The following is a 26,910-nucleotide window of genomic DNA, read 5'->3' as shown; positions in this document are numbered from 1 at the left end:
AGAGTTTGGCTACACATAATTTGTTGTCACATGTCTTTCTGGGCTGGAAATGTGTCCACAAATTCCTCCCCTTGACCTCAAGAAGATGGCTACTGGAGGGGGCGGGAGGTGGTCATTACGCCTTACGTCATCACGTGCCGGGAAGGTGGGGCCTCAAGGGGAATATTGCGAAGGGCGGGGCCAAGTAGGATGAGGCGGGGCTACGAGGGGCGGGGCGGGGCCGGAGAGGGGTCGGGGGCGCTTCTGCTATTCAGCCGGTGCAAGCAGCAGCGGGAGGCATCGCAGGGCGAGTCCACTTGATGCTAGGTTCTGAGAGCGTGACTGGGACCACCGGCTCAGACCAGAGGTAGCCGCATAGCCGAGCGGAAGCTGGTGGCACCCGTAGCGGCGGCCGGAGTCCGAGCTCCGCAGGCGGGAAGCACCCGGGATCGGGGAAGTCCCGGGAGCAGCGCAGCGCGGCGGCGCCTCCCTCACCCAAGGGGCCGCAGCGACGGTCACGGGGCACGCCGCCACAGCGAGCGACCCAGGCCGGGATTTCAAACAGGCAGCCCAGGCTCCTCCTCCATCCGCGCCGCCTCACCTGCGGGCAGCGCGGCGTCGCCTCTGCTGGTAAAGACGGCACCTGCGCCTCCAGTCTCCCTGGTCTCCGCCCCTCGCCCCCCGGTGCCAGGCCGGGGCCGCGCACCTGGACGTGCGGGGCTGCAGAAGCCGCGCGGCTTCTGGGGTGCTGTGTCTCCGCCATCGCCCCGGAAGGGCACAGGTGGAGCAGCCACAGCTAAGTGGAACCCCGTCCCGGTTGCCGCCGGGTCCCGAGGACAGGGCCGTCCGCGCCCGGGAGGAGCCGCAGCCAGCCAGGCACCATGAACAGCAGCAGCGCTAACATCACCTACGCCAGTCGTAAGCGGCGGAAACCGGTGCAGAAAACGTGAGTCTCCAGAGCCTGTCCTCTGTGCTGTGGAGGGGTGGGCGCTCAGGCGCGGGACACTGCCGCACCCCGCCCCCAAATCCCCGAGGCCGGGGGATTATGTCCCTTCCCTTTGCAGTCTGTGGAATCGAGATCTGGAGGCCGGTCGAGAAACCCAGGCCTTGGATTTTTCCGTGATTAATGATTGCATTTTAAAAATTGTGCCCCCGTTCTCTGTGCCCCCCACCCCTTCTCCAGAGCACCCATTCACACTTCCAGCCATTTGCAGCGCTGTTCACTGTGCTGTGGTCCTAATTTGTTGACAGCTCTCCTCTGCCCTGTGGGGCTGGTGGATTAGTTAACCTAAGCCCGTCTTGAAATCCCCTTTCACATTTAATATCCTCCTCTGTTAGGTTAGAGGACGGTCACCATTCTTACTCCTGGTAGGGCGAGATGCTTTAAATAGCTAAACACGTGCTGTGCGCAAGAAAGGGGCTGAGTGCCTCTGAAGGTATTTTTTTGGTTCCCCGAAACTGGCTTTCTGTTATACTCTTATTTACTTATTTGGCAGTAATTTTGTAGCGCTCAGCGTGAACATATCAATAAAATGTATAGAGGTGGTAGCAGCTTTGAGAGAGTGTAGTAGCCAGGATACAGTAGAAGATTTGTATTTTAAGTCATCTTTTGGGGGAGATTTATCACTTTGGAGGTGGTTTTAGGGTCTGCAAATGATTTGGAGATGGAATTATTGAAACAGACGTTTTCATTCGTAGCATCATTCTCTTAATTCCCTTTTCCCTCTACTTCAAAGTTTAGTCAATTCTGATAAAGTACAAACTTAGGTTTGTTTGTTTTGGTAGGGTATTTGTGTGATTATGGCAAATACTTTAATTTTTTTCAGAAAAAAGAAAAATCCGTGCTTAACACAGAATTACTTTTGCGAGTTGGCAATGTTCATGTGTTTATTCCTAATTATTATCCTTGAGTTATTTTACTTCACATTTTTCAAACTTTCATAAACAATTTTAAGAACACTTTAAACGGTTACTCAGAACAAATCAGAAGTGTGCATGTGGCTTAAGACTAAATTTAGGTCACTAATCCAAACCAGAAAAATAGCAGTTTAAGATTAATATTAAAGACCAGTTTAAAGGTTTCAGTATTCTGGAGTTTTAATTTCCTTTTAGAATTTCAGTGATTGCAGTCCTTCAGATCTAGACTTGGCATCAACAGAGGATATTCATCTATAAATTGATTAAAATTTGGAAGACTTATCCTGCAGCGTGGTTGACGTTAGGAATACTGTCAAGTCAGCAGTTTTTGTCTTGGCAATTCTGTTGACCTTGGTTTACAATACTTGTGTTTTATAGAATTGTTTCTTATAAAAAATGTGCTTGTCTAATTTGACTTTGTCCTTGATGGTTATTTAAAATTGAAAGGCATCACAGACACCTCTGTGTATTTTAGTTAATACAATAGTACACTTGACATAATGTATAATATATATATATGTATATCATAGGTTTTATTTGTATAGTTAGAAAACCTGAGAATTGGTAAGTTATTGCATTTCAGGAAGTATGTTACACAGGACCTAGATGACTTCAATGAAATGCTTTAATTTTTGTATTCATTTTAAAGTTTAACATTTTGGGCTTCTTGTTAACATTTTATTAAAGATTTTCCCTTTAAATATATTATTGCACTTTTTTTTTAAGGATGTACCTTTTATTATTTGATCTTAGCACTTAAATATGCTTTCTAAGACTTTAATATATTTGTGTTTAATATCTCCTGTAATACAACCAAAGTATTTCCACATTTACCCTTATTTTATTTAGTTAGTAGAGATGTTTATCACATCTTTACTGAGCATCATGCATGGCTTCTAATTCTACAAATGCCTTAAAATGTCACTGCTCCATAAGAAAAGCCTAGTGCTGAAATTTACAGAATCACGGGAAGTTGTTCATAAATTGTTTTTAACTGAATCAAAAATGATGAACTTAAAATGCAGTTAGAGTCCATTTCAAGAATGGAGCCATAAACCCAGTATTTTAATGTTTTTTAAGTTAAATTACTAGTTTATAACTAATAGACAGTCTAATATGGTGGCATATTGTCAGAAAAATTCACTTGAGCTGAAAATGATATTAAGATATGTTTAACTTTGACCCTGTAAGTGAGCCACTGTATTTTACTTAGAAGAAAATACGTTGTAGCATAATCATAGAACTATTAATAAAATGACCATTTAAATACAGAATTCTATAAAATTTTGGAATCAAATGGGTGACATCATTTTAACCTGAAGATCTCCCCGTCTCCCATGGTATTTATTAAGCAAGATAAACTCCCCCTAGTGGTGAAGTCCAGCATTCAAAATCATCATTATTGATAGTACAAAATGATTTTAAACGTGTTCAGTTTAATCCCACTAAAGTATCTTGTACATAGTAGACACTCAATAAATGTTTCCTTTCTTTTTGGGGTAATGAAGGGTAGAAAATTAAAGGACCTGAAGCAGCCCTGAATCCAATCTACGTTCCTAAAGAGATTTTCAAAGATGTCTTAGGAATAGGTTCTACTCTGTTTCCTTAAATGTTCCTTAAAATAAGCCTGCTCCAAAAAAAAAAAAAACCTTATATTTAAGAAAAAGCAGTGTTTTTACTTAAACCCTCTTCTTTTATCAGTATTTTTCTTTGGTGGTGAAAGACCTGTTATTAATTTCTTTAATTACTTTACATCATGAAGATAGATGAAAAACACAGTACTGAATTAGAGTCTGGATTCCCACCCCCTGCCAATGAAAATAACTTTGGATGTGTTTTTGTAGTTTTTAAGCTTTATTAACACATAAAAAGTTTTAGTGGTACTTCAGTTTACCGTTTCTGCAGAAAATTAGTGCTGAATGTTGGCAAGTAATAGGTGTTGAGTAAATAAAATCTACACCTGAAAATGATATCAACAGTAGTGATGATCAAACCAGCTATCATGAAGTGTCAGAATTAGAAATAACTCTCAGCCTTTAGGTGACCCTTTAACTTTGGTAACACACTAATAACAGTAATAGGAAAGCAGTGTCTTCCTTGCTGTTTTTATGAAATTGCTATTCCTTCTATCTAAACTAAATGAATCTCAGTTATATTGATGCCTACTTAGTTGAATAAAATTTTGCAATGTTTTCTTGAAAATGTTTGATATAAATGTACTATGATACAATTACCTAAGTAGCTTCTAAAAAAAAAGGTCTTGTTAGTTACATACTTACTTCTTCACTGTTGTTTTTCTTTCAAATAGCTTCCTTCAGATAGTTTACACGTAGTGGCTATAGAGGCTCTTACATGTTAGAACTCTGAAATAAATGAGTGAAAGTGATTAGCTATAGGTAACCTATTAAAGGAGAAGGAAATGGCAACCCACTCCTGTATTCTTGCCCAGAGAATCCTGTGGACAGAGACGCCTGGTGGGCTGCTGTCCATAGGGTCGCACAGACTTGGACACGACTGAAGCGACTTAGCATGCATGCATGCATTGGAGAAGGAAATGGCAACCCACTCCAGTGTTCTTGCCTGGAGAATCCCAGGGATGGAGGAGCCTGGTGGGCTGCCGTGTATGGGGTCACACAGTTGGAGACGACTGAAGTGACTTAGCAGCAGCAGCAGCAACCTATTCAAAATAAATGATGAAAAGAGGAAACAGTGAGATAGAGATTGAAAAACACTAGTTCTAAACGAAAAGGTGCAGTCTGGTTTCCTTGCTTTGGGTGGTCTGGGCAAGTGATTGGTCCATAAGGCAGGGCAGTCCATACCTACACTGCCACTCTTACCACTAAAATTAGCAGGAGAAAAGTGTTTTATAATCTGTAGAGGCTGCTAATGATAGAGATGAAACAGAAACTCTTAAATTTCATTCTTAAATACTTTTAGCCTACACGGTCACAGAATAACCATTTCTCCTGTGCAACAGTAAGAGGCAGTCTACGAATGTGTTCTCAATTGTGGGTGATGACATGCGGTACTCCACTAGTGAAAAACTTAACATAGTATTGCTTATTGATGCGCATAATTAAGACAGTTACTTAGAAATTAATACCATGCAAGTCTTTGACACCAGTACCTTTCTATTTCTATGCTTCTTTTAAAATGGATTTTTTTGCATACTGGTTTAATGTAACAAAAAACTACTCTTTGTTAGTGTTCACTGTGACACAGGCATGCACAGTGCTCTGCAGACATCATTTTATTTCATTTTTATAGTAGTACTATGAAAAGTTTTTATTATTATTTCAGTTTCCTCTGTAGGGACCTAAGGTTCAGATTCAGAGTTGTTAGGTAGTAAATGAAAAGCTGAGTTTGAATATCAGATTCCAGGTCTTTTGGCTCCAAAGCTTGTGTTTGTTCCAGCTTCACAATACTGTCCAGGTGAATATGTTCAGTGATGCGTATGGTTCACCCGTATATGGAGATTTCCTTATAATGCTCACTGTTTTTTCTCGAATAGTGTTCTGAAATAAATTATTCAACATTGCCCCTACCTGATGGTGTGCTTGTTTCACTCCATATGTGCATTCATGCCCTGCCTTCTTAGGTTCCCTTCCTTCTATTTGCATAGAGGCACTACCAGCCTTACCTCCTGCAAAACACTGTTTTCAGTGGCAGCAGAGTAGTCCCTTCTGCTAATGTTCTGTAATTTATTTTGAGGCAAAAATTTTTTCTTTCCAATCTTTAAATACTTCAAGTAGTACTTTAAAGAATATCCTTGAGTTTTGTGAATTTCTGTATGAATTTTTAGTTCATTCCTTTGGGGAAAATTCCTGTAAGTAGAAATTTAGGGTACAAAGATATGATGTAATTTTAAGGTTGAGCCAGATATTATGCTCTGAAACATACTGTCAGATTACCAAAAAAAATTATATTCCTATTGGTAGTCTGTAGGAGAGCCTATATCCTTGCATTTTTGCTTTATAAAAATTGTCAACTTCATAGGCAAAAAAGATGGGGTAAGCACTTGAACTTCTATGTTGAGATTGTATGTGTGGAATAATAGTATGTTTGCAGATTTTTCTATTAGAGATGTCCTTTACATACTAGTTTTCTTTGTCTTATGTTTTTCAGTTTGCTCTTTTACCTTATTTTAATGAAATACCATTTTGAAAAGTATTCATTTTAAACAACACATGTATATTAAGAAGTCAAAAATACATGTATAATGTCAAGTTTGGCATACTAAGCATTATCTGATGATCTTTTATTGTGATAGTTATGGTTATCAATGCTATTTAATCTCTTCTTCATCCTCCCAATATAGTTTTATCACAATTTTGTATTCAACTCACTTGCAGTGTTTCATTATTTTTTAAACCACATATATTGTTTACTGCTGAGTTAAGTGATACACTCTGATTACATTTTCCTTTCTGTTCTCCATTGTCATCGATTTCTTTGTTTACCTATTTTTCATCTTCATATTGTTTATATCTGTGTTTACATCTGGGTTTAGCTATGTCTTTGCTTTATCCAAGACAGATTTTGTGTTTCTGTCTCTGATTTCGTTGTTTGGCATGGTTTTCTGGAAGAGAAGAATAGCTGCAGAAAGCCATATACTCAGCCATCATGGAACTGGAGCGATTTACGTATCTCTTAAGACCTGATTGAGAAGCCACATCTCCATGAAACCTTCCCCATTTATTCTACCTATAGCTGAATCTTACCTTCCTTAACTTTCCAGCATAACTTTTAAGGCACCTACATTTTTGAGCAATACATTATGTTTGATTTTTGCCGTGTTATAGAGTGCATCTTCTCCTAGTAAGAAAGACAAGCTCTGTAAAGATAGGTGTCTTTCCTTTGTCTTTGTAGCAACTAGAGCTTCTTAGTACCATGCACATAGTAGATATCTGAGACTATTTGTTAATTTAACAATTGCCCACCACTTAAAATTTTTCATGTTTCAGTGCTTTATATATGGTAGATGTATTATATATGGGTTCCAAGGAAAATACATAGAAAAAAGTGCATATTCAAAACAGAAGAGGCTAAAGGGATCATCCTTAATTTTTTTTTTTTTTTTCCTTTTAGGATTTTGGAAGTAACAGTGGTTTCCAGGGCATATTTCATGTTCTGGTTTTCATTGTGAAAGTCTTGTGCTAAAGATTACATGCTGTTTGTACCTTATCACTGCTCCTTAAGCATAGCAGAAGCAGGAAAGGGAAGAAGCCATCATAGCTATAGAGTAGAAACAGGAGAGTAACTGAGGAATTCAGACTCCTTACAAGTAACTGCCAGTCAGAATGCTCAGAAGTTTTTATAGACCTTTTTTGCCTCACATAGGGAAGTAGATATCCAGCTGTATTGAGCTTAATGTGAAATCTGACTTTATTCATGTCATAGATTCCCCTCTCCAGTATCACATTATGCATATAATTTATGATGGTCAATATTCAGCATTTAGAGATAAATAAGTATGAACTAAAGCCATAGGAAGGACATGAAGAATGAATGTGTTTGGAGCTGGGCTTAATGGGATATGGTAGAGAGATTTATCGAGAAGTACTTCAATATCCTAGCTGTTAGAATGAGAGTCATACTGTTGTAGATGCAGAGAAGGGGTGCTCAGAGTTCTGAAAAACATGAACTTGAGGACATTCAGGTACAGAGACTGGAAATAAACAAATTATTGGAAAGTAGCTTGAAGCAGTGAGAGTAGATTAAATCATCCACAGGAAAAAGCTGATAGAGCAGACTCAGTCCTGTGATAGGTAATCTCCGTTAGAAAATGTCACCTTAATCTCATAGGATTACTGAAACAGTCTTTGGATGTCATTTTGAGGTTTTATGGTAAATGTCACATAAAAATATGAACATCTACGATTACAGTACTTTATGGTTAAACTGGGTCCTTATGTTTTTTAACTGTGTTTCAAATACTGAGCACAAATTATGAGCCTAAGAGACAGTTTAGCTCGGGATATTAAAAAGGCTTTACGAGGAGCATGCTAGCTGGCGTTGAACATACCATTGGGCCTGTTACACCAGTACTTACGGCACGCACGGCTTCTAAAGCAAAGCATGGCATGCAGTCAGCTGAAGGCTTGCTTTCACAACAGTTTTGGTTTACAGGTTGGGACAAGATTTTTGTGGTTAAGGCTTAAAAAAATAATAAATTGACTCCTTTACATGATCAGCATCTACCGTCTCTCAGAAGATGCCTGAATTAAAAATATCTCAAATCCAATCTTTTGGAGACATTTATTTATATTTCAAATGTTAGCCTTTTGTTTAAATAGATGGTTGGCAGTATGTTTTGGCATAGGTTTGAAGAGAATACAGAAGTAATACTTGCATAACTCAAGTCAAGTGTGATTGATGTAGAATTACTCTCTCTTTTTACTGTTTGGTGCATCTTAAATAGATCTGGATAAGGGTGAAGTATTTTCACAAAATAGTTGTGAATATTTCTCACAAAATCAGTGAAAAGGTACGTCAGATCTATTCCTTCAGCTTTAACAACAGTGGATCTCAAATGCCAAGTCCAGTAGGTACTTCTCCGCCCTGGCTTTCCTTAGTAACTTTGTGCATTTGACTTTGTTCTGTGACCTGCAAAATATTCTCCCCTGGTTCTTTTCCTGTCTACCTTATTGATTCTTCTCTGTCCTCATTTTGCCCATTGCCCTTCCTCATCTTTATACCTAAATGTTGACATCACTGAGGTCTATCCTTGAGTATCTTCTCTCTGTTTGGCGTACCTTCCATTAGAAAATGTAGTTGTTATCCTGAGCTCCAAATCCCAGTCATTTGTGACCTCTCCTCACCAAATTTTTTTTTTTTTCCCGTTACTCCCTATACCTAGGAAGTCAGCAAGTCAGTTTGGTTGAGTGATCATTTGAGTCTGGCTTCGTATGAGCTTTGTGGTGGATTCAAAGTGCTGTTAAAAAAATCGCAAGCCAGGCCATCCTTACTACCCCACAGTCACTCCTTTTGGTCAGGCTCCAGTCATTTCCTTTCTGGACTCTTCTGATCAGCAGCCATCAGTTGAGAGTCCTCTTTGTGTCAAGTACTATGCTGGGCGTTGGAGATATAAAACGATGAAGTTTACATCGTAATAAGAGTAACACATAAGTATATGCAATATAGGTTGCATAACACTTAGGCAATTTGATCTTCTGCTAAATATCCCAGTACGTGCATAATAATACATTAGTACTTGGACAGTTTGCAGTGCATAAAGAAATAGTCTCTGCTAGTGCAGACCTGACTTCTGCAAAGAGCCAGTACTAGACTCTAGGCAGCAATATCACATGTAGAAGCACCGCTGAACCTCTTTCGCCGACTGTTCTGTTATTTCTTTCTGTGTCTTAGCAGCTTGTCTTGCTTCAGTGTTTGTGTTACTGTCTTTTCCCCAGTGTTTTATAATCATTACTGGAAAGCTCCCAAGAGCACACAACTGGATTTTATTTTCAGTTGTGGGAAATGCCATCAGCCCAGAATCCTCCCTCGTGGAATGGCTATTGAAGGCATTTGCATAAGATGCACATGGTACCTAGTCGGATGGGAGGAATCCAGTAGGAGTGGGTCAGGGAAGACAACAAACACGATCTAATTGAGCAACACTGTGAAGCTGCTGTGACAGAACACAGGGATGCTGGGGAGTAACATGTATGAGAACATCAGAGTGCGTATTGGTGACTTAAGTCCTGTCTTTGCTCTGGAGAATAACAGGCAAGGAAGGTTTTGCCTGGGGGATCAGAGACCAGAGGAAGAGTTCGGGGCCATAGAAAGATCAAGAGGGGGTTTCGTTTGTTAGGTTAAGGAATGTGGACTGTGCAGAGCTGCTGAGTGGTTTGGATCAGAGGAGTGACAGATTTATGTTTGAGAAAGGAGGACTGGCTGTGCTGTGATCTGCCCTGCATCCCATCCCCTCCATCACCAGAGTCAGGGCAGCCCAAGATTGGTCATGCAAACCCCAGCTGAGAGCTGAAGCTGACTTCCCGATACCAAGGGCCAACTTCATACCATTTCTGTGGGGAAACCTGCTGTTTCCTCTTCAAGAACTTTTTTTTCATCAGATGCCCACATGGCTCACTCCTTCACTACATCCTTATCTGTGCTAAACCATCGCATCAAGAGACCTTCCTTGCTGATCAAAACCAGCACCACATCACTCCTTACTTCCTTATCTTGCTTTATTTTTCTTCTCAACACTCACCAGCCTGGGAAGTTATATGCTTATTTGTTTCTTTCTTCATTTGTGTATTTCTGGATCCTCCCATCGGAATGTAAGCTTCCAGAGAACAGGGGCTTTAGTATGTTTTGTTCACTGCTTAGTGTTCTGGGTGTGGCATGTGGTGGGTAGTCAATATTGTTGAAGGGAGTTGGCCCTAACCCGCTTCCCCGTCTCTCTCTTGCACTCTGAGCTTCTCAGATAGTTCTCTCACTGTTCACCTTTTCTCACTTGTGCCGCCTCCTGAAATCCTGTTCACCTTTCAAGGTTCAGCTCATATACCACCTTTTGTATAAAAATGCTTTTTCAAGCAATTGCTCACTGTCCTCAGCTCCTGTAACACTTTTTCAGTATAGAGAAGAATGTTTTCTGGGACTGCCCAGGACATAATAGGTGCAAACAAATATTTAACAGGTGATTGGTTGGTAGAGAATTATTCAATGGGGTGGACATGCATTATAAGTAAAAGTTGAAATTCAGTTGATTAATTGGAGAAATGCAATAACTAGATGTGACTTGAGTTTCATTTTACATGTGATTAGGGAAAATAGCTAGAGAGAGAGTCTCCAGTTTCGACTAGGTATGGAGTAATGCACAGAGTCTGGAGGAAAGTATTTAGGACTTATTTTGTATCCATGTACTTTACCAATTTCATACTCTTATTTTTTGTAGGAATGACATGAACTATAACAGAAACAAAAAGAAATAGACAACTTCTGAAGAAATTACCCATTAGGGACAGTGTAAAAAATATGCTGAATTTTCGTATTGCTTTCTATTATATTCTTGCATGAAGTATTACTTCTTTAAAAAAAGTATTACTTCTTCATGTTACTTCATGTAACATTGAAACCATGCTATCTAGAAATGTTTTGATTGAATCAAATTAATAGCGTTATACTCAAGCAAATTTATACTTTTTAAAATACTATAATTTGAATCATCAAAAATACTTTGTCTTCTCCAGTAAAACCGGAGGAAGAAGTCTTCATCTTAAGAATGCTCTTAATATTCTTTATATTTTCTGGTAAATGGAAGGATGCAGAGACATGATCTAAAAATGACTTTGTTTTTTAAATATCTTCTCTATATTTTAATATTGGGTATCTGATGATCTGTAAATTCACTTTTATGGATTTCTATTATGAAATCCTGGGTAAGGCCTTTGTGTGAAGTTCAGTTTCTCATTTCTGAACTCAAGTTCTACTCCTACCCATCAGTATCTTTTCTCTCAGATGAAAAGATTTTCTAATTGAGACACAAATTATGTCATAAAGATATAAAATTTGCCAGTAATTGTGGGTAAGCAATTAACCTCTAATATTTGTCGGTCAACAAATACTAATAACTGAGGTCAAATTTTTCTTGCCTTAATATTGGAGGACCCCATTAGATGGCTGGAGGACTCTGTGGAGATGCAGGAATGGGCTTTGAGAGGTTCTCATGGTCAGGATGAAAAGTGTTTAATACAGGAAGCTGAGGGTGATGAAGAAACAGCTTTGTATTTAAGGTCATTTCTGTTTATCTACAACCTAAATGATGCCAAGATGATTCTTGTGAAAGATAGCAAAGGAGGCATAATTTTACCTAACTTATGGAGATTTCTTTCTTCCCCCTAGCAATGGCTGTGTTTGAGGGAGAAAGAAACCTAGTAGATTTTTTGATTGGGAACCATATTCCACAGATGTATGAGGTGTGGAAGAGGTACTTGCGTTTTCCTGTGATGGGTTCATAGTTTTTAATAAAACATTACAAAAGAGTTTACCTATTATCTTGTTTTTCTTAATTAAGATGTGAAAGAAGCATTTTGGAAAAAAATTTATATAAACTTGCAGTAGGTTTTAGATGTTTTGTTAGAAAAATAGTTGAGATGTTATAATGCGATAAAAATGTTTGCTCTCTAGATCGTCGTGTATTTTACGGAATTCTGTTTGTTTTTCAGTGTCAAGCCAGTCCCAGCTGAAGGAATCAAATCGAATCCTTCAAAGAGGCATAGAGACCGACTTAATACAGAACTGGACCGTCTGGCCAGCCTGCTGCCTTTCCCACCAGATGTTATTAACAAGCTGGACAAACTTTCCGTTCTTAGGCTCAGTGTCAGTTATCTCAGAGCCAAGAGCTTCTTCGATGGTAAGACAGAAGGGTTTAATTTTTCTATAATCGCTTACCAAGTATTTATGTTGCTTATGGCTGTTACCACTTCTGTGTTGAAAACTGAAAAAATTAGCCTTATGTGAAAAAGTTTTGTTTATTGCTGTTGAATAAAACTTAGGTAGCAAAGCCTAATTTGTAATATTTCTAAAAATCAGTTTTCCCGATTTCTTCATCAAACAGATGCTGCCACTTAAAGGATACATATGTCATTCTTTGAAAATTATAACACATGTGAAGTATGACACTTTCCAGTTCTTCTCCTTCCAACTCAAAATTTTAAAGTCTTTTTTTAATGGAAAGAATGAGACATATTAACTACGATGATATATTTTTGCTGGGTTTCCTTCACTGTGTTTCATAGATATATCATTTCGTTTGTCCTTGGAAAGTTATGTATAGTTCTGCTGCTTTATAATTAACTATATGTTTACTCCAGGAAAATGTAATTAAAATATCTTCTTCCACCAGGAAGAGCATTTCGTTATTGGAGGCAGTGGGCTTGGCTTTCAGTCCCCAGTGTGCCACTGACAACTATTGTACTTTAATCTTTTAGCATCGCTTGACTCAGCTGAAAGCAAGGGATTTGAACTAGGTAATCTTTGTTAATCGCAGTCTATCGTAGTCATAAAGTATTCTAAATGGAAGTTTTGGTTTGAAAATAATGTTTCAGTATGTCTCTTCATGCAAAACAATTCCTCGATTTCTCTTTTGTCTGTCTTCTCTTTTTCTGTTTATATGTCAGAGTTTTTAGAAACTGTTCAGTCTTTTAAATGTATCTTGCCATTTGACCAACAGCAGTAGAGAATTAATGATAAAATCTCAACGACTTATGTCAGTGCTTCTTAACCTTTAACGTGCTCACAATCACATAGGGACCTTGATAAGATGAAGATGCCTATTCCGTAGGTTTCGCTGTCGTCAGAGATTTTGCACTTCTTACAGACGGTCAGATGATGCTAACGCCCTTGACACAGTTACAGATGCTTGAATTTGCAGTTTGTGTGCAGAATATCACAGGACAGTTATTTCCCTGTAGGTTTGTGTTTAGATGGTTTGCTGTGTTTAGTCTGAGCATCTTTTTTATTTATAGGTTTGTTTGCCTGCCATATGTTGTTTATTTTGGGTTAAAAAACTATATAGTTCAGTCATTGCGAATCTGAGCAGTATACACTGATTTCAGGATGATAATTTCAGGGAGGGTTGTATATTTAAAGGTTCATAGTAGATACTTAACATTTTCTCTGTTCTGTATAAAAAGGTCTTTGAATTTTCCAGACCCTTCATCTTTGGGGTGAGTTATGAAATATTGAGTGGTGTGTGTGTATCAGCTGTGCAGTCATTTTGTGACAGGAGCTAGAAACTAACTTTCCAGATTCCCTCTGTTGTTTTTGCAGACCACATCTCAGTTACTTCTGTCTTCTGGGAACCATATATATAGCAAAACCCTGAGGACTTTTCCCTCGGTCTGTGATTCTCAAACTATTAGTCCCCAGATGGTCAGCATTAGTTGTCCGCTGGGCATTTCTAACAGATCTTGAGCCTTACTGAGCACATTGGAATCAAATACTCTAGTGTGGTGGCAAGTTTGGGAGCCCTTGTTGTCGACTGTAACCTCAAGGGCACTCCCAGCTTCTTGGGATGCAGTCCTGACCTTCAGCATCTCTTCACACACGGTGCTGTCAGACCTGTGATGGGGCTTCTGTGACACGTACAGTGTGGTCTCTGCCCTTAGAGAGTTTATAGTCTAGAAACAAGGAGGCATTCCTTCACTCTGATACAGATGTACTGACATGATCATTTTGCCTTTTTGTTTCCTGCTCCTCTCTCATGGGAAATCAGCTTATATGTTAAAAAGAGGGGGAAAAAATATGTAGGATTTTCCTGTTTAGAAGCAGTGGGGCAGAAATGAAGCTGCTTAGAGGAATAGCCAGTGTGCCATTTAAGTACTAATATACTAATACATACTGCTTTCGAGGCTGTCTTTCTGTCTCTGTGTATGTGTATGTGTTTATGCTTACACATATACATATACACATTAATATATGCATATTTAATTAAAACTATATATACATATTTTTTCATGATTGGATGTGTATCCTGTTCAATCCCCCAAGTAAAAGAATTTCCAAAATCTACCTTATAAAGAATGTCGTAGTTTAGCAAGGCTCCTTATGGAATTGTTACTTGTCAAAAAGGGTTTTCTGGGCTCTTCACTAATGAGTTTATGTTTTATTCTGGCTGAGTGTGTTTGACAGTAGGCTCTTATTACCCTCTTAGCGTCATTCCTTCATCAATCAAAGTATCTTTCATTTGAGGTCCTTTGAATTACTGGTTTTTATACTTAAGTGTGCCTCAGCATAACTTGGAAAGCTTGTTAAATGCACATTCTAGGATGTGACCTTTCTTTTGCTGATTCTGAGTAGGCTTATCCAGAACCCAGGAATCTGTATTTTTATAAGCAATCTAGATAAGTTTAGGACAATGATTTAATCTGATTTTACACCCTGTGTTACTTAAATTTTTTTTTTTTTGCCTTTAGAAAGACAAACCCAGATGTAGACAGTTTTAGAAAGACTTATGTGTGTTTGCTTGAGGCTCAGTGGAATGTGTACTCTAAGCAGGTATTGTAGGGTTGTTCAGTACAGGAACAGAGTTAGGTGGAAGGTGAGCGAAATAATCAGTGAAAAAGCCCAAAGTCTGCCCCAGACCACCACTGGTCTAGGAAGGCAATGCAGTTTTGAAAGCACACAGAGAATACAATTTTCAGGTGATCGTTATGATCTAAACAGATACTAAGTGCAAACAGGGAAACGTGGAGCATGAGGACAGTGATTAGGATTTCTGTGTGTGCTGAAAACCACTCTCCCACTGTTAGGGAAAGAGTAGAGCGAAGGGAAGCTCTAAGTGAATAACAGGATGCAAACAGGGGGTGTGCTAATTCCTGCGGAAAGAACAATATAAACGAGTAATCATACAATCTTGTTAGAAAGGAAACTCAAGTTCTACTGTAACAATAGATATTTTTCCAAGAAAATACATCTATTTATTGCAAGTTTAAATAATCCAACTTGGATGGGATCTTCTTAAACTGTGAAGCCATGACTCTATTGCTATGACTGTCTGAAAAGCAGCACTTAAGTTTCAAGTACAACATTAATCTTGATCCATTTTTTAATTAATCAGAACATTCTGAACTATAACTTTAGAGTACTTGAACAAAACTCGGTCATTATGGTAAAGTTAGAAGGTGTTTCTGTACCATTATGAAACTAAAATGGTTTTTAAAAACATTTTGTAATTCAAGATTGTGCTTTATTTATTCTAAATACTGTGCTAAATTCATGAAGAAGAAAAAAAGGGGGGAAAAGGCTTTTCTGCCCTCTAATAGATCAAGATCAAGTGTCTTATAAACTGTGACAAATACAGTATGTGAAATCCTTTAAAAATGTGCATGTGAAATCCTTTAAAAATGTGCATATGAAATGTTTTTAATGCAACAGTTAGGGAGTATTTTCAAAGGAGGGAAAAGGATTAGAAGCTTGTTAGTTTTGGTTTCAACTAAGGAAATAATGGAGGAAGTCTTTGTATGTTTAATCCTTGAAAACTCTTGAACTACAGGTATTATAGATAGTAAAGCCCAGGGAATTTTCAGTTTGTAATTTCTACTTATTTTATAGATAAAGTAATCATTACAGCATTTTCATTTTCACAATACAATGCTTTATGGTTTTTTGGGTGCATTTAAACATGCCGCATATTGCCTATTTTTTTCACTAGAATAGAAGCTCCTGGAGAATATTGTGTCTATTGTTACACCTGAAACACTGGGGACAGTGCCTGCCCCAGAGTGGGCACTCAGAAAGCCTATTTAACACATCTGAAAAACAATGTAAAATTCATGTTGAAATTCTGAATTATATACTTTATATGAAATGTGTCTCTGGGGCTTGGTTTATGATGTTACTATTGTGCAATTTCCAGATAATCTCTCTGTGAATAGCCACTTACAATGATCATGATTGGTTCTACCAATTATTTTATTTTCTTATTTCAGAATCTACAGATGCAGGGGATGCTTGTTTTAAGGAGCTAGAGCAGTAACAGGTTTTGACATGGTCTTTCATCAGTTGGCTGAATCATATAGTGAGACATGTGGAAGTACGAAGGACCCAGTCTGCTTTGACCTGGCTTCTCACCGCCCTTTCGCACGGCTCTCCCTGCAGCCCTTTGCGTTCGTGGCTTCTCTGCCTTCACGTTGTGTTTATTATCTTGCCCCTGGGCCAGGGTCCTTTTCTTCCCTTTTGGCTGTCCCTGCTGCACTTCCCAGTAGTCTGCCAGTGTATTTTTAAGTTTTGTCAGCGCCGATGGGATGTACAAATAGGACTCTGAACTTAAAAGGAAAAAGCACTCTCTTTGTACATTCAATAGATGAAAAATGCCAGAGTATAGTGACATTTTAATTTCTGCACCATGGACACATTTAGACATGCTTAAGGATGAACAACCACATATTAATACTAGATTAATTGGAATTGTAAGTGTTTTAAGTTCTGTTCAGTTTCCTCAGCAGCATTGCTCTTCTGTGTTACCTTCCTTTCTTCCCAGCTTCACGGTTGAAAGGCTTTTCTAAATTATGTATCTGTGAAGTTTTTCTGTAGAGTCTTCTCTATTTTTAGAAAACAAATTTTAAAAATTCCAAATTACTGTTTTCTGATGTTAGTAATTAAATAGGAACATAGGAAAGTGCAGTTTTTGCTGCTTGATAGATTAAATCCAAGAGAAGCAAGCCTCAGGACAGAAAATGACCAAGTGGACCTGTGACCTGGCAAGTCAATGTGAAAGCCTAAAATCTTTAACATCATGTTAAAACAACTGTCCTTTTCTAATTTTTTTTTTAAGTAGAAAATAAAAGGAAGACCTGTGTCACAAATGAGTTTTAAACTCACATATCATATTACCTCTGAGATGGAAAATATTTAGAATAAAATTTAAATAACTTAATGACTGTGATCAATAGTAGGTTATTAAGAGAGACTTAGATTTGGGGGAGTTGCATGTAACCTAGTCTTTGAAATTGGTTGATGTGAAGGAAAAGGGTTGTTTCCTTCTTCATTGTATCTCTTAAAGCCAGGATCAAACAGTGGACATTGTGCTTGTTAGCCAGTCTGAATCAGTATGGTAATGCTTTATTCTTAGTAAGAGTAACTTCAACTTGTGAACAATGTTAAATAAGATTTCATTATCATTTTAAAAAATATTCATCATCATGTATCATTTACATTATTCTACTTTTTGACAGCCCTCCCCAAAATTAATGAGAATGACTAATCCACTTCTGTGTTGAAACACAAATATCTATAATGAAGTAAAAAAAAGACAAGTTTTCTTTCTTTGAGACAATAGTAAGTGTCAGGGCATGTAGAATTGATCATTCTGTAAAATATCCATAGTACTTGTTGTCCCTTTAAATACAGTCTTTAACTGTGAAATCTTACATCCTTCATTATACCTCAGTCATGAGTTATTCTTCATGACATCTTTACAATGAAGATGTACAGATTTAATTTGTGGAAAGGAAAACTCAGAAACAGGAAAAGGTGATTGTGTCTAGAGGTGAGTTTGTGGATCTGAGTTTGTAATTTCAAAGTTCTGCATTTGCAACTGTCACGGGGGACAGTTTTCTGGTTATTTGTAAAACTAGATGGGGCTTCCCAGGTAGCGCTAGTGGTAAAGAACCCACCTACCAATGCAGGAGATGCAAGAGACATAGGTTCAATCCCTGAGTCGGGAAGATTCCTGGAGGAGGGACTAGTTACCCACTCCCATATTCTTGCCTGGAGAATCCCATGGACAGAGGAGCCTGGTGGCCTCCAGTCCATAGGGTCGCAAAGCTAAAGCGACATAACGAAGCGACTTAGTACACACAACACAGAAAGCTGGATAACATAGGGGCAGTGAGTCATGAATCACTGTGTATGCTTAAATAATCACTGTCTTATAAAGCATAAACATTTTACACATTGGAGTATTTTAGATTCATAGAGTCTAAAAATGCTGTGAGAAGAGAGGATGAGAAGCATTAACTTCTGATATATGGTGATCTAAAATATATTCAGCCTCAGTGTTTACCATGGATCTTGGTAGACTGTTTTAAATTAGAAATTACATGTGCTTTTTTCTTGGTCTTCCTTTTGTAGATATTTAATAATTCGCTTCCAGTTCATTAGGTTTTCAAAAAAGAGTTGTTGTGTTTATTCATCTTTAGCTTGTATATTTCTCTCAATTTCAGAACATTATCTTGAAAAGTATATATATATATATTTGAAGTATATATTTGAAGAATGAACTTGAACAAGCAGTAAAAACCAACTAAGTAATAGAGCCTTTTTAAGGGTTGATATAAAAGTTTAAGGTGTTTGTATATGTGTTTTTTACATTTACTGAATTTGTATGCTAACTTGATTTCCTTTTTTAAAAAAAAATACTGTAGGCCAAGTAATTCACAAAACTTTCAGTATCATACATAGCAACTGTAATTTCTTAATTCTAGAAATGTCCTAAAAGATCAACACATTTGAAATCATCCAATAGTGTTTTGTTAACCCACTGTATTCAGATGGTAATTTATATGTTTTTTTCCCAGAACCTGAAAACACGAAACTCTAACATTCATGATACCTTCCATAAATAAACTCATAAAATTTAGAGCTTCTTTTAAATTTTAATTTATGGGCAATATAATCAGATCCATGCAGATGGAAACATGGATACATGAAAAGAATGGTAGGACTTTCTTATTGAGTCAGGGTGTAGTACATTCAAGTCCTGGCTCTTATATTTAATAACATGACCTATATGGGTCAGGAATTTAATGTCTCTTTTCCACGTATAGTCTAACTTACAGCAAAAGAGGCATTGAATTCTACCGGTGGTGGCTTAGTCACTAAGTCATGTTCAAGTCTTGTGACCCTACGGACTGCAGGCTGCCAGGCTCCTCTGTCCATGGGATTTTCCAGGCAAGAGTAGTGGAGCATGCTGCTGTTTCTTTCTCCCCGGGATCTTCTCAACCCAAGGATCAAACCCAAGTCTCCTGTATTGCTGGCAGATTCTTGACTGACTAAGCTACCAGGGAAACCCTTAAATTCCTTGAATAAATAAGTAAAATGACAAAATTATTTTATGATATTTTATATAGGATACTTTTATCTAGAGTGTTTTTCTTTGCTTTGGCAAGTATTCTTTAAAAACACAGTGACATGCATATCAGAATCTGTGCTCATTATGGTCTTTATAATATGTTTTGCTTCTTTCTTGTCTCTCTTAAATTTACTGCTTTAATGGGTTTTCTCTTTGATCATTTCCTAGTGTTATATGACTCCAGGATCCTTGATCCTTACTTGCTTGGCCATGAGCAGTTCCAGTTGGTTATAAATTTATGGGCTTAGCTTTCTTTTTAAAGGAAGATTACCACTGGAGAAATATTAAAGCCAGCCCAACTTTTGTAGTTTTCTCTTTCCTCCACCACCCCCACCCCAGTACAGGTTGTAAATGTCTTTAGTTAAATTTTAGTTTGAGAGACCTTGTGAGGCGTTTTGTGAGACTTCACTGTTGGTTAATGGAAATATACATCTGCCCTGTTGTAGTGTTTTAGAAACTATTTTCACATATAATGTAAAATTAATCCCTTGAGGGTCTGTAATGAGATACAGTAACACTACCACTAATCATTTTTATTCAGTAATTATATATATGTATTATTTTTTAATGCTCTTATGGCTTTTCGACTTTTTGATCAACTTTTTGTGTGTGTGGTATCCTTTTTAAAACTTTTTATTTTATATTGGAGTATAGTTGATTATCAGTGTTGTGATAGTTCAGGTGAACAGTGAAGGGGCTCGGTGATACATATACATGTATCCATTCTTCCTCAAATTCCTCTCCCTTCTAGGCTGCCAGGTAACATTGAGGAGAGTTCCCTGTGCTATACAGTAGGGCCTTGCTGGTTATCCACTTTAAATATAGCAGTGTGTACATACCAATCCCAGACTCCCTAACTATCTCCCCGCCCCCTGTAACCATAAGTTCTATTTCTTAAGTCTGTAAGTCTGTTTCTATTTTTGTAAATAAGTTAATTTGTATCATTTCTTTTTAGATTCCACATATAATGGATATCATATATTTCTCTTTCCCTTACTTACTTCACTCAGTATGAGAATCTCTAGGTCCATCCATGTTATTGCAAACAGCATTATTTCATTCTCTTTAATGGCTGAGTAATATTCCATTGCATATATATATGTATATACATCTTCTTTATCCATTTCTCTGTTGATGACATTTAGGCTGCTCTTGGAAACAGTGCTGCAATGAACATTAGGGTGCAAGTGTCCATTTTGACTGGTGTGAGATGATACCTCATTTGCATTTCATTATTAGTGATGTTGAATGTCTTTTCATGTGTCTCTTGGCTATCTTTATGTCTTCTTTGGAGAAATGTCTATTTAAGTCTTCTGCCCATTTTCTGATTGGATTATTTGTTTTTATGGTATTGAGCTTCATGTGCTGTTTGTACATTTTGGAAACTAATCCCTTGTCAGTCACATCATTTGCAAATATTTTCTCCCAATCTGTGGATTGTCTTTTCATTTTGTTTGTGGTTTCCTTTGCTGTGCAAAAGTTTTTGAGTTTAATTTGGTCCCATTTATTTTTGGTTTCATTTCCTAGAATAAGGAGACAGATCAAAAATATCTTGCTGTGACTTATGTCACAGAGTGTTCTGCCTATGTTTTCTAGTTGTATAGTATCCAGTCTCTCATTTAAGTCTTTAATCCATTTTAAGCTTATTTTTTGTGTATGGTTTAAAGAATGATCTGATTTCCTTTTGTTATAGGTAGCCGTCTGGCTTTCCCAGCACCATTTGTTGAAGAGACTGTCTTTCCCCCATTGTGTAGTCTTGCCCCCTTTGTCATAGGTGATCAATCATTTTTAATCTGTTGTTCAAATTCATTTATTTGTTCATAGCTGGAGATTTAAATTTGGGAGTCATCATAGTGTCATTGGAATAGTGTTTTAAACCATGAAAATGAATAAAATATTCCTGGGGAAAGCCTATAGACTAAGAGGAAAAATACCAAAGATAAGACGTTTTAGGAGTGGCCAGAGAGAGAGGAAAGCACATGTGTGTGTATGTGGAACATGAAATTGTGATACAGTTTCAGCAAACGTCATTATGGTGATGTTTGCTCAAAGATGACCTCGTTTGGTGTTTCAGGTTCTTAGAGGGTCAAGGAGAAAATTACACCTGAAAGTATAAACTAAAATGAAATTAAAATCCACAGAAAAATACTACTACTAGAGAAAGTAATTTCTGGTTCTTGGTTGTCCATAGAAAACAGTAAGCCATCCAGGTGCCCGCAGTGGGAGGTTGAGAGGAGAGACAGTAAAATTGGATCAAGTGGAACCTAAAGTTGTCTGTATGGAATTCTTTTAGCCTTAAATTGGGCTTCCCTGGTAGCTCAGATGGTAAAGAATCTGCTTGCAAAGGGGGAGACCTGGGTTCAGACCCTGGGTCTGGAAGATCCCCAGGAGAAAAGAATGGCTACCCACTTGAGTATTTTTGCCTGGAGAATCGCATGGACTGAAGAGCCTGGCAGGTTGCAGTCCATGGGGTTGCAAAGAGTTGGACATGACCAAGCCACTTTCACTTCATTCAGCCTTAAGTTTGCCCACATGGTGTGAGAGGGCTTGTATGGTCAGTTTTACAGAATATGCTGTTGTCCACTGGACTGTTGATAGTGTCTAGTCTCTGTGTCACAGAGGTAGCTCCCCTCTGTTTGTCCTGGCCCAGTAGAGGGAGATTGTTGCATAAGGAGAACACCAGCAGGAAGGGGACTTGGAGGTGCTTCAGTTACCTAACCCTGTGGCTTTAGATTAGACCTTTATCCTCACTGTTCCACAGAGTTTTCATATTCTCAGCATGGACAGTATGAATGCTTGCTTGCCTGCCTGATATAAGTTTATAGTGGATTTATCCTAAATAGTAAGATCTTTGTGAACCAGATTCTGAAATTAAAATTGTTTATAGTTGGCCCTTGCACAACATGATGATTAGTCAAAAATAGGCATGAAACTTTATAGTCAGTTCTCCCCATCCATGGTTCCTCTCTAGCCAAAGCTCTGCATCCGTGGATTCAGCCCATCATGGATCATGTAGTGTTGTTATTTACTGGGAAAAACCCATATATATGTGGACCTGCCCAGATCAAACCCCATGTTGTTCACAGGTCAGCTGTACATATACAATTTTTTGTTACTGCCCTGTGTTTCAGTCATCAATTCTGTGGTTCTACTTTCTTCTTTATAAAATTGAGATGAGAATTCCTTCCTGAAGACATTCATGTTAACAATGAACTCTTTAAGCAGATGAATGATAATTTTAGAGGATTTGAGGGAATGAGGTCCAGAACATTGTGAGTTAACTTCCTCCATCTTGATTTTCTGAGTCACTTGGAATCAAGTGGTACCTTCTTGGTACCACTACTTGGAGCAGTGGTACCTTCTCTTCAGCATCTCTTGGGAACTTGTTAATGAAGCAGACTGAGGGGCCCCATACCAGGCCTGCTGAATCAGAATTCTAGAGGCTGGGGTCCCGCAATGTGTTTTAATAGTCTTCCAGATGATTCTGATGTCTGAGAAAGTTTGAGAATCACTGCTGTGGTTGATTAAATTCTCCTACTTAGAATGTAGTTTTAATTTCACTGTTTACATGGAAAGTCAAATGCAACTCAGTTCCCACTGAAAAGGTAAATTAATTGCTCTAGTTTGTTTCATTAATTCAGAGGCCTAACGTAGTTGCAGTAGAATTACATATAACTAAAATGTAAAACTGAAAAATTTTGAGTAATATCTTTCAGTTTCCACTTGATGGAGAGTAGGTTAGATAATTTCCACTTGATCTAACTTTAAGAACTTTTTCAACTTTAGAATGATGGGTTTTTTTTTTTTTTAGATTTGCTAAAAAAAAGACAGTAACCACGACTTTAGCCTACATTCACTCATTATAAACTAACATTTGCATTTTAAAAACCAAATTTACTTTTATTCTGCCTTGGTGAATAGAAACTTCCAGGCAGAAAAAATAATCTGTGACTATCATCAGAAACCACTGAACTATATACATCTTTGTCTCCTAGAGACCTAGGAAAATATAATATGTATATATTCTCCTAGAATATAATGTGGGTTTTTTTTCTTAATTTCAGTTCTTCTTTCACACAAAAGGGCAATACTTCCTTTACCAAAAAGCAAACTTCAACTGAAGCGAAATATCTTATTAGCTCAAAGGATCTAGAAGAAACTCCCATATATAAGTATACTTATATATGATTGGAAATTATTTGTAAATACTCATCCATACTCAATTGGGGGATGTAGTATTAAGTAATATAGTATTTTTTATATTCAGTAGTATAGTATAGTATAGTGAAGTCGCTCAGTCGTGTCCGACTCTTTGCGACCCCGTGGACTGTAGCCTACCAGGCTTCTCCATCCATGGGATTCTCCAGGCAAGAATACTGGAGTGGGTTACCATTTCCTTCTCCAGGGGATCTTCCCGACCCAGGGATCGAACCCGGGTCTCCCTCATTGGAGGCAGATGCTTTAACCTCTGAGCCACCAGGGAAGCCCTTATATTCAATAAATACTGCATTATTTAGCGGAGAAGGCAATGGCACCCCACTCCAGTACTCTTGCCTGGAAAATCCCATGGACGGAGGAGCCTGGAAAGCTGCAGTCCATTGAGTTGCTGAGGGTCAGACACGACTGAGAGACTTCACTTTAACTTTTCACTTTCATGCATTGGAGAAGGAAATGGCAGCCCACTCCAGTGTTCTTGCCTGGAGAATCCCAGGGACAGGGGAGCCTGGTGGGCTGCTGTCTATGGGGTCACACAGAGTCAGACACGACTGAAGTGACTTAGCAGCATTATTTAGCCCTTTTTAATTTTTGGTGATAGTTTTGCTCTCTTACATGCTTATATGAATGTGGGAATAGAACTTAAACTTTTACTGCCAGAGGTAATAAAGGGGGTGATAAATATTATTGTAAAAGAAATTGAATTTATATCAACAGAGATTAAAAAGACTTATGCTTTTTCCTGGCAAGGCATTTATCGTGACATCCTTCTGTTTAAATGCCAACTACAGTAACAAAATACAAAGTATAGTTTACTACATGCCAATATTTGTTCCCCATGAATTTCTCTCTTGAACAGTTCAGAGCATGTTTAGGAAGAGGAAATATTTGGCTTGTAGGGAGAAATGGAAATCTCAGCTTTGCTATGTAAAGAAAGAAAGTGCCATGTTAGAAACATGGATACAGTTGAATGCATGTGGGAATAAGACTTGAATATGGAGAAAAGACTTGAATCAGTTGGTAATAATTAAAATCTTACAATCTGATAATGCTGTGACATATTTACACTCTAAATTCTATTATCAATTAAATTCTTGTACAGCTGTTTCATTGATCTCTCAGAGGAAATAGTTGAAATATTGTGATGGTCTATAACCTTAATATCCCACTGAATGCTCAAAGTCAGAGCCTTACAGCAGACTTTGGAAGATGTGCTGTTCCTACAGATAAGGGAAGGGTTTTAACAAGGTCTGTGCAGTAGGGCAGAGGTTTCCCAATCGCAGAATTGACTCATGACTTGTTTTCAGATAGTATATTTTGTTTCTGTAAACTGCCATGTATTTAATTCCAGGGGTATGATGATTAACGTGTCTTCTCCATCTGATTATGCATGTAATTTTTATAACAATTTATAAGTTTGAAATACCTTCAAATTTATGTTTGTAGTCATCATAGCAGTCCTGTCAGACACTCATTAATGCTCCCTGGTTAGAGATGAGAAAACACTCGGTTATCCCTGGTGTGTAACTTTTAGTGTCAGCTGCTGTCATGGTTTGAGGGTGTATAAACTCAGTGCACAGCCTGTTCTCTCCGTACTTGACTGTCAGTTATAGAGTCAGGCATTACCCAAGTACTCTGCATGCTATTTTAGCCCTCATAAGAATCTGTCTCCAGAAGTATCACTGTCCTGATTTAAAGACGAGGAAAGGAAAGATGACAGGTGGTTAGCATGGGGGAGGAGTCTGGTAGGTGGTTGGTAATAGCTCATGCTATTGGGGTCTAGCTACCTGGGTTCTTACCTAGGCTTTACCATTTCAAGGTATAACCTTGGGAAAGTTTCTTAACCTCTTTAAGTCTCAGTTTCCTAATCTACTGAAAGGACAATAAGGCCAGTCTTATAGAACTCTTGTGAAGATTAAATAAGATGTAATACCTGGAAATGGCTTGGCATAGAGTGTGAGGTCTGAGTATCACACATTATTACTAAGGCAATTATTGAAGGGCACTCAGATGGTAGGAAGGTCATCTCCCCACATCTGCTTCTTACTCTTCTGTTGCTTTCTAATCAAGGCAAGAAATGCGCATGTGAAAGTGAGTATTATTAATTAATACATCTTCTAGAAGGCAGAGGTGGTAGGTATGAAATCAAGAAATAGAGGACAGATTCATGGAAGGGCAATAATTACATAATTTGGGACAAGTCTCTAGGATCTGAGTTTTCTAAAAAGTCATATTAGTTTTTTTTTAGGTGAGAATGGGAAGGGAGTGTACCCTTCCTGGACTGATCTTTGCACAATATTTACTTAAATTCTTAAGTGATTATTAGCCTTAAACATGAGAGCAACAGAAGTACTTGTTTGCTTGTCTTTGGAAGAACCCTAGTGATCCTTCTCCAAAATGCACTCATCACTTTTCCTACTTAAGCAGTAGTTATACCTATTAAGTATTGTCCCTCCAGCAGTTAGAACTGTAAGTATTGTTGTTTAGAGAGAGTTTATACTTTGTCTCTTTCAAGTTTCTCTAATATTTTAATTAAATTCCATGCTGGTACTTAATATTTTTGTCATTCTTTTCTAGTTCTTTATTTCCATAGCTTATATGCCCTACTTAAAGGCAGAGTCTGTCTCATGTCTAATTACATTGGCTGATATCTCCCATACAAGACCAGAAACAAATAAGTTACTGAGATGAATGGCCTCTTTGATTTCTTATTCAGCTTCTCAGCGGTCCAGTAACACTAGTGGGAACTGACATAGATTCTTTTGATTGAAAGTTAATTTTAAAAGATTCCTGATAAAATTTAGACATTTAAATTTGACACTATTCATATCTATTTTTAGGATGACTTTGCTTCTTTCCTAATATCAGGGTTTGGATTTTGTTTTCTTAATAACAAATCTTACCAATATTTGGTATAACTTTTTTGCCTTTTATTGTATTGCATTATTGGAGTATAATTGCTTTACAATGTTGTGCTAGTTTCTGCTGTGAATCAGCCATAAGTATAGATACGCACCCTCCCTTTTGAGCCTCCCTCCCACCTCACCCCCATCCCACCCCTCTAGGTGTTCCCAGAGCCACTGATGAGCTCCATGCGCTGTAAGGCAGCTTCCCAGAAGCTAGCTATTTTACACATGGTAGTGTATATACTGGAGAAGGCAATGGCACCCCACTCCAGTACTCTCGCCTGGAGAATCCCATGGACAGAGGAGCCTGGT

The 26,910-nt window shown here is 38.0% G+C and overlaps 1 protein-coding gene across 1 annotated transcript in view; it reads left to right on the top strand.

Annotated features, from left to right (window-relative positions):
• Window positions 1–200: 200 nt before the first annotated feature.
• The window catches only part of AHR (aryl hydrocarbon receptor), a 52,634-nt gene continuing 25,924 nt past the window's right edge, over window positions 201–26,910 (top strand). The window contains exons 1-2 of the mRNA XM_027539997.1: window positions 201–925; window positions 12,069–12,256. Of these exons, the coding sequence (XP_027395798.1) occupies window positions 861–925; window positions 12,069–12,256 (253 nt within the window). The 5' untranslated portion in view covers window positions 201–860. The remainder of the gene's footprint in view (window positions 926–12,068; window positions 12,257–26,910) is intronic.

This window comes from Bos indicus x Bos taurus, chromosome 4 (assembly GCF_003369695.1).
Source record: "Bos indicus x Bos taurus breed Angus x Brahman F1 hybrid chromosome 4, Bos_hybrid_MaternalHap_v2.0, whole genome shotgun sequence".
Taxonomy (NCBI): Eukaryota; Metazoa; Chordata; class Mammalia; order Artiodactyla; family Bovidae; genus Bos; species Bos indicus x Bos taurus.
This window is presented reverse-complemented; position numbering and strand designations above follow the sequence as displayed.